General features: G+C 39.7%; 1 protein-coding gene across 11 annotated transcripts in view; it reads left to right on the top strand.

Moving 5' to 3' along the window:
* DNAI7 (dynein axonemal intermediate chain 7) overlaps positions 1 to 14,428 on the top strand; it is a 94,067-nt gene that overhangs the window by 54,961 nt on the left and 24,678 nt on the right. For all 11 annotated transcript variants that reach the window (XM_054443136.2, XM_054443138.2, XM_054443140.2 and 8 more), the window contains 2 exons: positions 899 to 1,002; positions 3,317 to 3,629. In XM_054443136.2, the coding sequence (XP_054299111.1) occupies positions 899 to 1,002; positions 3,317 to 3,629 (417 nt within the window). The remainder of the gene's footprint in view (positions 1 to 898; positions 1,003 to 3,316; positions 3,630 to 14,428) is intronic.

Below are 14,428 nucleotides of genomic sequence, written 5' to 3'. Positions count from 1 at the left end.
GTTAGGCTACTCAGGGGTCAGGGACCCACTTCAGGAGGCAGTCTGCCCGTTCTCAGATCTCAAGCTGCGTGCTGGGAGAACCACTACTCTCTTCAAAGCTGTCAGAGAGGGACATTTAAGTCTGCAGAAATTACTGCTGTCTTTTTGTTTGTCTGTGCCCTGCCCCCAGAGGTGGAGCCTACAGAGGCAGGCAGGCCTCCTTGAGCTGTGGTGGGCTCCACCCAGTTCGAGCTTCCCGGCCGCTTTGTTTACCTAATCAAACAACTAACTCGGCAATGGCGGGCACCCCTCCCCCAGCCTCGCTGCCGCCTTGCAGTTTGATCTCGGGCTGCTGTGCTAGCAATGAGCGAGTCTCCGTGGGCATAGGACCCTCCAAGCAAGGTGCAGGATATAATCTCCTGGTGTGCCGTTTTTTTAAGCCCATTGGAAAAGCGCAGTATTAGGGTGGGAGTGACCCAATTTTCCAGGTGCTGTCTGTCACCGCTTTCTTTGACTAGGAAAGGGAATTTCCTGACCCCTTGCACTTCCTGGGTGAGGCGATGCCTCGCCCTGCTTCGGCTCGTGCACGGTGCGCTGCACCCACTGTCCTGCACCTACTGTCTGGCACTCCCCAGTGAGATGAACGCGGTACCTCAGTTGGAAATGCAGAAATCACCCGTCTTCTGCATCGCTCATGCTGGGAGCTGTAGACCAGAGCTGTTCCTATTCCCGTTTGCATTCTTTAGAGAATTTTTTTAAACAATTCTTTGTCATGTTGATCGAACCTTATTTTTACCCAGGTTACTCTCTTAGGTGATTAATAAAGGGAATCCAACACATAAGTGATAAAGTAAGTTATCTAAGTTGTATAATTTATGAGGCCTGTGGCCCTTTATAATGTTTTCATTTTCTCTTACAGCAAGCTAGTACTTTGGCAGATCTGGACAGTGGAAATATGGAAAAAGTCATTAAAGATGAAAATGTTACTCTGTATGTGTGGGCAAACCTCAAGAAGAATCCAAGGTACCCTTGTGGGTAATACTTTCCCTGTAGGTGGAAAGAAAAACATTGAGCCACATCATGATTGCCAGACAGATGCCTATTGCATAGCAGCATGGTGTGTTTGGAAAAGCCCATTTCAGGAAGTTAGCCCACTAAGGGTTGAATCAGAAACCCGCCATTTTCTTACACAAGTTACTTTGTTGAGCTTCAGTATATCATCAGTAAAATGATGATTGTGTTACTTAATAGGATTGGATTGAAGATTAAACATTAGTGCATGTGTTAGAGCATAGTTATAGCATAGTATTTATTACAAATATACACTCATTAAATACCAGGTCTTCCTCTTCTCTTTACCTGTTTAACTCCTCTGCCCTCCAAAAAAGTAGAAGTGGTAGGTACTTTCTTTTTCTTTTTTTTTTTTTGAGACACAGTCTTGCTCTGTCGTCCAGGCTGGAGTGCAGTGGTGTGATCTCGGCTCACTACAGCCTTTGCCTCCTAGGTTCAAGCGATTCTTTGTGCCTCAGCCTCCTGAGTAGCTGGGATTACAGGTGCGCGCCACCACACCTGGCTAATTTTTTTTGTATTTTTAGTAGAGATGGGGTTTCACCATGTTGGTCAGGTTGGTCTGAAACTCCTGGCCTCAAGTGATCAGCCTGCCTCAGCCTTCGAAAGTGCTGGGATTACAGGCGTGAGCCACTGCGCCTGGCTAATAGGTACTTTCTATATGGCAATCTGGATTTTTTTTTAAATGTATCTTTGTGAACTGTTAAAAATAATAGGTTTTCTTTTCTTTTTTTGTTGAGACAGAGTTTGGCTCTTGTTGCCAGGCTGGAGTGTTGGCAATCTTGGCTCACTGCAACCTCTGCCTCCTGTGTTCAAGTGATTCTCCTGCCTCAGCCTCCTGAGTAGCTGGGATTACAGGCATGCGCCACCACACCTGGCTAATTTTGTATTTTTAGTAGAGACGTGGTTTCTCCATGTTAGGCTGGTCTCAAACTCCCGACCTCAGGTGATCCACGCATCTCGGCCTCCCAAAGTGCTGGGATTACAGGCGTGAGCCACTGCGCCCGGCAAAAAATAATAGGTTTTCATATGTGTATTTCTTGGACATTTAAGTGCTATTTCCCCAATAGTTTTCAACAAAGAGACATCTTTCTGAGGAATCACAGTGATGATGGCAAATTCATGATCGCTTGGTTGCTGCTTGATCTTTAAACATTTTAAGTTACTTGCATTAGTATAGCAGTGAGTTTTAGAGAAAAATTACCAGAATAAAAATTAGGAGGCCTAGGTTCTGGTCCTACCTCTGAAAAGACTAGCCATGTGACATTTAAAAAAAATTGGACTTTATTTTTGATATTTAGTAAAAGGGAAGAACAAAATATTTCCTGAGTTCCTTCCATTTGCTATGAAAAACAAAAAAACTAGCTTTTTGGTTTACATGTAATCAGAGACAATATAGTAACCTTTCTCATTGTAAAATATGTCAAGTACAGAAAAGTTAAGGAAATAACTCTGTATAGTTTTAAAAGAATAAAAATAAAATGAATAACTCTGTACTCACTACCCAGGTTTAAGAAGAGAATTAGGTGGTGTCTTTTACGAGATAAGGAATAGTGCAGGCAGAACAAGTTTCACTTTGATGATGATTGGGGTGGGGGTTGTAAGGATGATGAATTCGGTGCTGAACTGGCTGAGTTTGAAGTACTTATAAGATACCAAAGTGCAACTGGCTGAAGGCATTGAGAAAAATCTGAGGTGTAGTATATTTTGAGGAGTCATCAACATATAGGCCAATGGTTCTTCACTCTACGGGAGTCATAGATTCTTCCGAATGTCAAGTAATTACAGATGCTTGCACTTGTGGAAGGGCATTTTTGAACCTCTTAAAGTCCATTCAGAGATGTGTCATACTCCTACCCAACCCTAGGAAAAATAAAGCTCATATTACAAACCTCTGATAGTATAGATAGTAATTGAGGCCACAGAAGTAGCAATATCCAGAGAGTATGTGTTGAGGGAGAGGAGAAAGAGGGCTTAGGATGGAGCACTGAGTAATATCAACATTGAAGGGATGGTTGGGAAGAAGGCCATATAGAGGAGACAGAAGGAACTTCCAGAGATGGAGAAGACTGTGGGGTTGTGGATCCCAATAAACTGTTTTGAGAAGGATAGCATCAGCAACTGGGTCCAAATGCTGCAAAGAAAGCACATATGATCAGACTCAAAATTGGAGCAAAATTAAAGTGAAGAGAAATACTGCTTAGGTGTAAGTTTGACACAGATCTAGAGTTTCCTAGGGTCTCATCTTTTTTGTTGTAATTATTAACAGGCACAGAAGTGTTAGATTCTCTGAAACACAAATTGGATTTGAGATTCCAAGGATATTAGCAACAAGTGACATTGCTGTACGACTCCTGCATACCCACTATGATCATGTTTCTGCCCTGCACCCTGTTTCAACACCGTCAAAAGAACACACTTCTGCAGTAACTGAGCTTGTCAAAGATGATGTTAAGAATGTAGAAAAAGCAATCAGCAAAGAGGTCGAAGAAGAGTCCAAACAACAAGAAAGAGGGTCTCACTTAATTCAGGAGGAAGAAATAAAAGTTGAGGAGGAGCAAGGTGATATTGAAGTGAAAATGGTAGGACACATTTAAATATACACATTTTTTTATTCATGCAACATGTGTTATTAGATTCCCTTAAAGTATTCTCAAGATTTTTCCTAAACAACTAGAAATTGTCTGGGAGCCACTTTCTTGCCAGTGCCTCAATTTTTAATGTGTATCTTTTTCTTGCCTTCCATTAATAGTCAGTTAATAGTTGAGCCACTGGCTTCAACATCCTAGAGTTCAGCACAGGAATTGCTTATTTTTATATTAGGTACACAACTGGGCAGCTTTGATGCCATTTTATTTTTGTATATTTATTATATATTTCAAATTCAAGGGAACTTGCCATTAAATGGAAACTTGCAGTAAATAATCTTATATTACCCTGTTACTTCCTCAGTTTTTGGTTCTGTAAGAAATAATTTTACAAAGTAAAAATTAATTTTCTTAAAATATTACCCTCTTCTCTGAAAATTTGACATCTTTAGATATAGCTTTTGACCAATTTAATAATCATATTCCTTTAGTTAGCTGCTTCTCTTTTTTCTGTTGGCAAGATTGTCAAGCTACTTATTTATGTTAGAAAAAAATGTCTCAAGAATTTAGTAATACTTTCTCAGAGCTAAGCAGATTCTTTGTTTAATAGCCTATTTGCATGTTATGAGGGACCAAAAAATCTCAAGTTTTCTGACAAGTGCTTGAGACATGAAATGTATTGGTTTATTGATTTATTTTCTTCAAACACAGGAAAGGATTAAGGATTAGATTGCATACAAATTAAAAATCAGAATGGGAATTATTAGATACTCTAAGAACACGTGATTTATTAAGGATTCAATTTAAAATATTACACCGGTATCAAAAATTATAGGCCGGGCATTGTGGCTCATGCCTCTAATCCCAGCACTTTGAGGTCAGGAGTTCGAGACCAGCCTGGCCAACATGGTGAAACCCTGTCTGTACTAAAAATACAGAAAATTAGCCGGGTGTGGTGGTGTATACCTGTAATCCCAGCTACTTGGGAGGCTGAGACAAGATAATTGCTTCAACCCGGGAGGCAGAGGTTGCAGTGAGCCGAGATCGTGCCATTGCACTCCAGCCTGGGTGACAGAGTGAGACTTCATCTCAAAAAAAAAATTGTGAAGACTCTGTAGCAATGTAGAAAAATGGATATGACATAATGCTAAGTGTAAAAAAATTGTATTTAGACTAATGACAAGCACGTGAAAATTTTAAAGGCATAAGGAAATGAGAACCCAGAAATCTGTGCATAGCTGATATTTTAGAGAGGTGGGAAACGAGTGATTTGTTCCTCTTTAAAAATTTGTCGTTTTTGTTTAAATTTTTGGGGGCAATAAGATAGTTTTTAAAATAAAAATTTCATTTGAACTCTCAGGTAGTTTAGAAGCTTTACTAGAGACAATAGTATTTGCGGTTCTCTTCCCTTTCCTGGAATATGGAAGGATTATACTCCTTCCCACGTTGAAGCTAGGCATGACCATGTGACTTACTTTAGCTAATAAGATGTGATTAGATATGACAAACTCATTTCCAAGGGGGAAACAAAGAATGGGTAAATAGGTCTTGGACTTAACATTGTTTCAATATAGAGTAAAATACAAAATTAAACCCCATTAACTTAAAATTAGGGAGGATTTGTGATTTTAAATTCCTGAAAACAACCTAAAAGTATTTTACATAAGAATTTCACATTACTGATTTTAAAATTGTGAAATAATAATTTGAAACCATATAATTTGAACTATTACTTGCATTTACATGGCTAAAGCAGTTTGTTCTTATGCATCTAAGAGTGGCTTCATATAGTAATAATTCATTATAGTTCTGTTAATTTTGGCAGTAGTTTTATTTGTTTTTTTTTATGTCAAAAGGTTTTTGGGGAACAGGTGGCGTTTGGTTACATGGATAAGTTCTTTAGTGGTGATTTCTAAGATTTTGATGCACCCATTACCTGAGCAGTGGACACTGTACCCATTGTGTAGTCTTTTATCCCTCATCCCCCTCCCACCCTTCCCTTGAGTCCCCAAAGTCCATTGTATCATTCTTATGCATTTGCATCCTCATAGCTTAGCTCCCACTTATAAGTGAGAACATGTGATGTTTGGTTTTCTATTCCTGGGTTACTTCACTTACAATAATGGTCTCCAGTTCCATCCAGGTTGCTGCAAATGCCATTATTTCGTTCTTTTTTATGGCTTAGTGGTATTCCATGGTACACATATACCTCATTTTCTTTATCCACTTGTTGATTGCTGGGCATTTGGGCTGGTTCCATGTTTTTGCAGTTGCAAATTGTCCTGCTATAAACATGCATGTGCAAGTGTCCTTTTCATATGACTTATTTTCCTCTGGGCAGATACCCAGTACTGGGATTGCTGGATCAAATGGTAGGTCTACTTTTAGTTTTTTCAGGAATGTATTAGTTTATATTCCCACCATCAGTGTAAAAGTGTTCTCCTTTCACCACATCCACTCAAACATCTATTTTTTTTTTATTTTTAAATTATGGCATTTTTTTTTCTTTTTTTGAGACAGTCTCACTCTGCCACTCAGGCTGGAGAGCAGTGGCATGATCTCAGCTCACTGCAACCTCCGCCTCCCAGGTTCAAGCAATTCTCTTGCCTCAAACTCCTGAGTAGCTGGGATTACAGGCACGTACCACCACACCTGGCTAATTTTTTGTATTTTTAGTAGATACAGGGTTTCACCATGTTAGCCAGGATGGTCTCGATCTCCTGACCTCATGGTCCACCTGCCTTGGCCTCCCAAAGTGCTGCGATAACAGGCATGAGCCATCGCACTGTGCCAATTATGGCCATTTTTGCAGGAGTGAGGTAGTATCACATTGTGGTTTTGATTTGGATTTCCTTAATAATTAGTAATGTTGAGCATTTTTTCTTATGTTTCTTGGTGATTTGTATATCTTCTTTTGAGAATTGTCTGTTCAGGTCCTTAGCTCACTTTTTGATGAGATTATTATTTTCTTGCTGATTTGTTTGAGTTCCTTATAGATTGTGGATATTCTGCATCTAATAATCTTTGTTAGATGCATAGTTTGTGAAGATTTTCTCCCACTCTGTGGGTTGTCTGTTCACTCTGCTGATTATTTCTTTTGCTATGCAGAAACTTTTTAGTTTAGGTATCATCTATTTATCATTGTTGTTTTTGCATTTGCTTTTGGGCTCTTTTTCATGAAGTCTTTGCCTAAGCCAATGTCTAGAAGGGTTGTTCCAATGTTATTTTCTATAATTTTTGTGGTTTCAGGTCTTAGATTTAAGTCTTTGATTCATTTTGAGTTGATTTTTATATAAGGTGAGAGGTGAGGATTCAGTTTCATCCTTCTATACATGGCTTGCCCATTATTCCAGCACCGTTTGTTGAATCGGGTATCCTTTCCCCCACTTTATGTTTTTGTTTGCTTTGTCAAAGATCAGTTGACTGTAAGTATTTGCCTTTATTTCCAGGTTCTCTATTCTGTTCCATTGGTCTATATGCCTGTTTTTATATCAGTTCCATGCTGTTTTGGTGACTATAGCTTAATAGTATAGTTTGAAGTCAGGTAATGCAATACCTCCAGATTTGTTCTTTTTGCTTAGTCTTGGTTTGGCTATGTGGGCTCTTTTTTGGTTTCATATGAATTTTAGGATTTTTTTTCTAGTTCAGTGAAGAATGATGATGGTATTTTGATGGGAATTGCATTGAATTTGTGGATTGCTTTTAGCAGTATGGTCATTTTCACAATATGATTCTACCCATCCATGAGCATGGGATGTATTTCCATTTGTTTGTGAGATCCGTGATTTCTTTCAGTAGTGTTTTGTAGTTTTCCTTGTAGAGGTCTTTCAGCTCCTTGGTTAGGTATATTCCTAAGTATTTTATTTATTTATTTATTTTTGCAACTACTGTAAAAGGGGCTGAGTTCTTGATATGACTCTCAGCTTGGTCACTGTTGGTGTATAGCAGTGCTACTGATTTGTGTACATGATTTTGTATGCTGAAACTTTACTCAATTCATTTATCATATCTAGGAGCCTTTAGGATGAGTCTTTAGGGTTTTCTAGGTGTACAGTCATATCATCAGCAAACAATGAGAGTTTGAATTCCTCTTTACTGATTTGGATGCCCTTCGTTTTTTAATCTTGTCTGATTGCTCTGGCCAGGACTTCCAGTACTATGTTGAATAGAAGTGGTGAAAGTGGGCATCCTTGTCTTGTTCCAGTTCTCAGGGTAATGCTTTCAGTGTTTCCCTATTCAGTATAATGTTGGCTGTGGGTTTGTCATAGATGGCTTTTATTAGCTTAAGGCATTTCCCTTCTATGCTGATTTTGCTGAGAGTTGTAATCATGAAGAGATGCTGGATTTTGTCAGATGCTTTGTTTTTAATTCTATGTGGTATATCACATTTATTGACTTCCACATGTTAAACCGTTCCTGCATCCATGGTATGAAACCCACTTGATCATGGTGAATTATCTTTTTTAAAAAATTTATTTATTATTATATACTTTAAGTTCTGGGATACATGTGCAGAACGTGCAGGTTTGTTACATAGGTATACATGTGCCATGGTGGTTTGCTGCACCCATCAACCTGTCATCTACATTAGGTATTTCTCCTAATGCTGTCCTTCCCCTATCCCCCCATCCCCCGACAGGCCCCAGTGTGTGATGTTTCCCTCCCTGTGTCCATGCGTTCTCATCGTTCAACTCCCACTTATGAGTGAGAAGATGCAGTGTTTGGTTTTCTGTTCTTGTGTTAGTTTGCTGAGAATGATGGTTTCCAGCTTCATCCATGTCCCTGCAAAGGATATGAACTCATCCTTTTTTATGGCTACATGAATTATCTTTTTGATATGCTGTTGGATTCAGTTAGCTAATATTTTGTTGAGGATTTTTGCATCTATGTTCATCAGGGGTATTGGTCTGTAGTTTCCTTTCTTTTTATACCCTTTCCTGGTTTTGGTATTAGGGTGATACTGGCTCCATGGAATGATTTAGGAAGGATTCCCTCTTTCTCTAACTTTTGGAATAGTGTCAGTAGGATTGGTACCAATTTTTCTTTGAATGCCTGATAGAATTCAGCTGTGAATCCATCTGGTTCTGGACTTTTTTTTTATTGGCAATTTTTTTAAATTACCATTTCAGTCTTGCTGCTTGCCATTGATCTGTTCAGAGCTTCTGTTTATTTCTGTTTTAATCTGGGAGAGTTGTATATTTCCAGGAATCTATTCATCTCCTTTAAGTTTTCTGGTTTGTGTGCATAAAGGTGTTCATAGTAGCCTTGAATGATCTTTGTATTTCTGTGCTATCAGTTGTAGTATCTCTCATTTTGTTTCTAATTGAGTTTATTTGAATCTTCTCTCTTCTTTTCTTGGTTAATCTCGCTAATGGTCTGTGAGTTTTGTTTATCTTTTCAAAAAACCAGATTTTTATTTCATTTATCTTTTGTATTTTTTTTGTTTCAATTTCATTTAGTTCTGCTCTGATCTTAGCTATTTCTTTTCTTCTGCTTGGTTTGGGTTTGGTTCTTTTTTCTCTAGTTCCTTGAGGTGTGTCTTCAGATTATCTATTTGTGCTCTTTCAGAGTTTTTGATTTAGGTATTTAATACCATGAATTTTCCTCTTAGCATCACTTTTGCTGTATCCCAGAGGTTTTGATAGGTTTTGTCACTATTATTGTTCAGTTCAAAGCATTTTTAAATTTCCATCTTGATTTTATTGTTGACCCAATGATTGTTTAGGAGCAGATTATTTAATTTTCATGTATTTGCCTGGTTTTGATGGTTCCTTTTGAAGTTGATTTCCAATTTTATTCCCTGTCATCTGAGAGAATAGTGAATATAATTTTGATTTTCTTAAATTTATTTATTTATTTGAGACCGAGTCTTACTCTGTTGCCGGGCTGCAGTGCAGTGGTGTGATCTCGGCTCACTGCAGCCTCTGCCTCGTGGGTTCCAGTGATTCTCCTGCTTCAGCCTCCTGGGTAGCTGGGATTACGGGCAAATGCCACCATGCCCAGCTATTTTTTGTATTTTTAGTAGAGACAGAGTTTCACCATTTGGCCCGGCTGGTCTCCAACTCCTGATCTAAGGTGATCCACCCATCTTGGCCTCCAAAACTGCTGGGATTACAGGTGTGAGCCATTGTGCCTGGCCCGATTTTCTTATATTTATTGAGACTTGTTTTGTGGCCTCTCATATGGTATATCTTGGATAATGTTCCTTGAGCTGATGAATAATAGAATGTATATTCTGCAGTGGTTGAGTAGAGTGTTGTGTAAATATCTGTTAAGTCCATTTGTTCTAGGGTATAGTTTAATTGGTTTTTTTTTTCCATTTTCTGTCTTGATGACCTGTCCAGTGCTGTCAGTGGAGTATTGAAGTCCCTCACTATTATTGTGTTGCCATCTGTCTCATTTCTTAGGTCTAGTAGTAATTGTTTTATAAATTTGGGAACTCCAGTGTTAGGTGCATATATATTTAGGACTGTAATATTTTCCTGTTGGACTAGACCTTTTATCATTATGTAGTGTCCCTCTTTGTCTTTTTAAACTACTGTTGTTTATAGTCTGTTTTATCTGATATAAGAATAGCTACTCCTGCTTGCTTTTGGTGTCCATTTGCATGGAATATCTTTTTCCACCTCTTTACTTTAAGTTTATGTGACTCTTTATGTGTTAGGTGAGTCTCTTGGAGACAAGAGGTTCTTGGTTGGTGAATTCTTATCCATTCTGTGGTTCTGTATCTTTTAAGTGGAGCATTTAGGTCATTTACATCCAATGTTAGTATTGAGATGTGAGGTACTATTCTATTCATTGTGCTAGTTATTGCCTAAATATATTATTTTTTTGTTTGTTTTTTTTGTTTTTACGTTGTGTTATTGTTTTATAGGCCCTGTGAGATTTATGCTTTAAGGAGGTTCTATTTTGGTATATTTTGAGGTTTTGTTTCAAGATTTATAACTCCTTTCAGCAATTCTTGTAGTGCTGACTTGGTAGTGGTAAATTCTCTTAGCATTTGTTTGTCTGAAAAAGACTTTATCTTTCCTTCATTTATGAAGCTTAGTTTTGCTTGATAAAAATTCTTGGCTGATAATTATTTTGTTTAAAGAGGCTAAAGATAGGACCCCAATCCCTTCTAGCATGTAGGGTTTCTGCTGAGAAATCCGCTTTTAATCTGATAGATTTTCCTTTATATGTTACCTGGTACTTTCGCCTCACATTTCTTAAGACTTTTTCCTTTGTCTTGACTTTAGATAACCTGATGACTGTGTGCCTAGGTGATTATCTTTTTATGATAAATTTCCCAGGCATTATTTGAGCTTCTTGTATTTGGATATCTAGATTTCTGGCAAAAACCAGGGAAGTTTTCCTTGATTATTCTTTCAAATATATTTTCTGAGCTTTTAGATTTCTCTTCTTCCTTGGGAACACCAGTTATTCTTTGATTTGGTTGTTTACATAATCCAGACTTCTTGGAGGCTTTGTTCATTTTTTAAAATTCTTTTTTCTTTGTCTTTGTTGGATTGGGTTAATTCAAAAGCCTTGTCTTCAAGCTTTGAAGTTCTTTCTTCTATTTGTTTAGTTCCATTGTTGAAAACTTTCCAGTGTATTTTGCATTTCTCTAAGTGTGTCTTTCTTTTCCAGAAGTTGTGATTGTTTTTTTTTTTATGCTGTCTATTTCTCTGGAGATTTTTTTATCCATCGCCTGTATCATTTTTACAATTTCTTTAAGTTGGTTTTCACCTTTCTCTGATGACTCCTTGAGTAGCCTAATAATCGGCCTTCTGAATTCTTTTTGTGGCAATTCAGAGATTTTTTCTTGGTTTGGATCTACTGCTGGTGAGCTAGAGGGATCTTTTGGGGGGTTAAAGAACCTTGCCTTTTCACATTACCAGAATTGTTTTTCTGGTTCCTACTCATTTGGGTAGACTATATGAGAGGAAAGATCTGGGGCTCAAGGGCTGCTTTTCAGATTCGTTTGTCCCACGGGGTGATCCCTTGATGTGCTCTCCCCCTTCCTCTACAGATGAGGCTTCCTGAGAGCCAGACTGCAGTTATTATTATTACTTTTCTGGGTCTAGCCACCCAGTGGAGTTACTGCGCTCCAGGTTGGTACTGCGGAGTGTCTGCAAAGAGTCCTGTGATGTGATTCATCTTCAGGGCTCTCAACTGTGGATACCAGAACCTGCTCTAGTAGCAGGGGAATGAAGTGGACTCTGTGAGGGTTCTTGGTTGTAGTTTTGTTTAGGGCACTGGTTTTCTCAAATGCTGGCTGTTCGTTGGCCTCCAGCCAGGAGGTGGCGCTTTCAAGAGGGCATCAGCTGCGGTAGTGTGGGAGGATACAAGCTTGCCCTAAGGTAACCTGGATAAGTATTCAGGTTTCTCAGGTGATGGATGGGGCCATAGAGCTCCCAAGAGATTATGTCTTTTGCCTTTGGCTATCAGGGTAGGTAAAGAAAGACGGTCAGGTGGAGGCAGGTATAGGCATGTCTGGGCTCTGACTCTGCTTGGGCAGGGGTTGCTGTGGCTGCTATGGGGAATGGGGGTATGCTTCTCAGGCCAGTGGAATTATGCTCCCAGGGGGATTATGGCTGCCTCTGCTGTGTCACACAGGCCGCCAGAGAGGTGGGGGAAAGTCAGCAGTGATGGGCATCACCCAGCTCCTACACATCCATCAAGGCCAGTCTCACTCCCACCATGCACCACCAACAGCGCTGAGTTTATATCCAGGCAACCAATGAGTAGGGCTGAGATCTTGCCCCAGGCTACCAGCCTCCCTGCTAAGAAGGCAAACAGGGCTTTTGCTGCCCTGCCTTCCCTGCTGCGCTCTGTGTCTTCTGTGCTTGTGTCTGTACTTCCCATTTCCCACTGCCCCATCCCCTGCTCCCAGATCCTGCCCAGGAAAATTTGTGCTTGGTGGAAATTATTGCAGAGTTCAGCTGGAATTTTCCTTCTCCCTGTGGTCCTTCCCCAGTTCCACTGGCAGCTCTCCCCAAGGACCCCGGTGAGATAAAGTCAGAAATGGCTTCCCTGTAGACCAGGAGCGCCTACAGGGCTCTTCCCACTGCTTCTTCTACTTTTATATTTCATTCGGCTTTCTAAATCCATTTCAGTTCTAGGTAAGGTTAAATCCTTCTCCCATGATCTGGATTTTCAGGTTCCCCAGTGAGGATGTGTTTGGAGGCGGATTATCCCCCCTCACACTTTGGACACTCACAGTATTTTGGCTGTCTCATGGAGTTTGCAGTGGCAAGTGCTTCTTTCAGAGTCTGTGAATTATTTCAGTTTTCCTGGTGTGTTCCTGCAGTAGTTCTTGGAGCAAAAGTTCATGATGTGAGTCTCCATACACTGTTCTGTCTGTCCAAGTGGGAGCTTCAAGTTAGTCCTGCCTCGTATCTGCCATTTTTCCTGCAAGTCTGGCAATACTTTTATATTATATATATAAGCATATGAATCCACTACAATACTGACTGAATAGTAAATTTATATCTTCTTCTCAATATTTGTCATCAATTACTGTAGACAGCTAGTGGGCCTGAAAGTACCGAGCTAAGCTTTTCTTAGTTTGAATGGCCCTTACCAATGAGTTTAACTACATCCAGTTTTTGTTATTATTTAATGTTACATTGAATCATTTTAGGTTATAATGATGAATAAAGATATGCAAACGATGATGTTGAAAGTGCCACAAAGTACACCAAAGAGGCTGGGTGCAGTGGCTCATGCCTGTAATCCCAGCACTTTGGGAGGCTGAGGCAGGAGGGTCACCTGAGGTCAGGAGTTTGAGATCAGCCTGGCCAACATGGTGAAACCCTGTCTGTATTAAAAATACAAAAATTAGCTGGGCATGGTGGCATGTGCCTGTAATCCCAACTGCTCGGGAGGCTGAGGCACGAGAATCGCTTGAACCTGGGAGGCAGAGGTTGCAACGAGCCGAGATTGCGCCACTGCACTCTAGCCTGGGCGACAGAGTGAGACTCTGTCTCAAAAAAAAAAAAAAAAAAAAAAAAGTACGCCAAGGAAAACCATTATAATGAATGTAATGAATGGTAAGATGCACATTTTATCAAATTTGAGGCTATGTTCAAATACATAGTCTAGGCTGGGTGCAGTGGCTCAAGGCCTAAACAAGAAGATCCTTTGGGCTCAGAAGTTCAAGACCAGCCTGAGCAACATAGCAAGACCTCGTCTGTACTAAAAATCAAAAAAAGTAGCTGGATGTGGTGGCACGTGCCTATAGTTCAAGTTACTAGGAACCCTGAGGTGAGAGGATTGCCTGAGCCCAGGAGGTCGAGGCTGCAGTGAGCAGTGGTCATGCCACTGCACTCAAGCCTAGGCAAGAGAGCGGGACCCTGTCTTAAAAATAAAAATAAAAACAAAACAAATACATAGTCCAAGAAACCTCAAATAAAGATCAGCAGGCAATTAGTGATATGGCAGAAATAATTTTACTTTATAAAAGGCAATGAAAACTTGTCCAAAGTCTGTGAATGGTAAGAATTGTGTGAATGGTAGATACAGGAACCTGGCTGGAGGATTTATATCCATGGGATTTAGAAAGGGACAGGTGATTGCCTAGAAAGTGAGAGTAACATTGACTCAGCACCCTCATTTCCAGGAACATATCTCACCACCACCCAACAGACACATGTGTAGATGCTTATGCTTATGTATCTGTGCTCTATCCTTCTGCTGAAAACCCCACAGCATTCTGAAAACGCTAATATGAATAATGCTGAAGTATGCATGATTTCCACAGAAGCAGAAGAACCCCATAGTATTAGTGAGGTGTGCCAGGGCAGGAGGGG

Source organism: Pongo pygmaeus, chromosome 10 (assembly GCF_028885625.2).
Source record: "Pongo pygmaeus isolate AG05252 chromosome 10, NHGRI_mPonPyg2-v2.0_pri, whole genome shotgun sequence".
Lineage (NCBI taxonomy): Eukaryota > Metazoa > Chordata > Mammalia > Primates > Hominidae > Pongo > Pongo pygmaeus.
The sequence above is the reverse complement of the archived record's forward strand: the minus strand, read 5'-3'. Positions and strand labels throughout refer to the sequence as shown.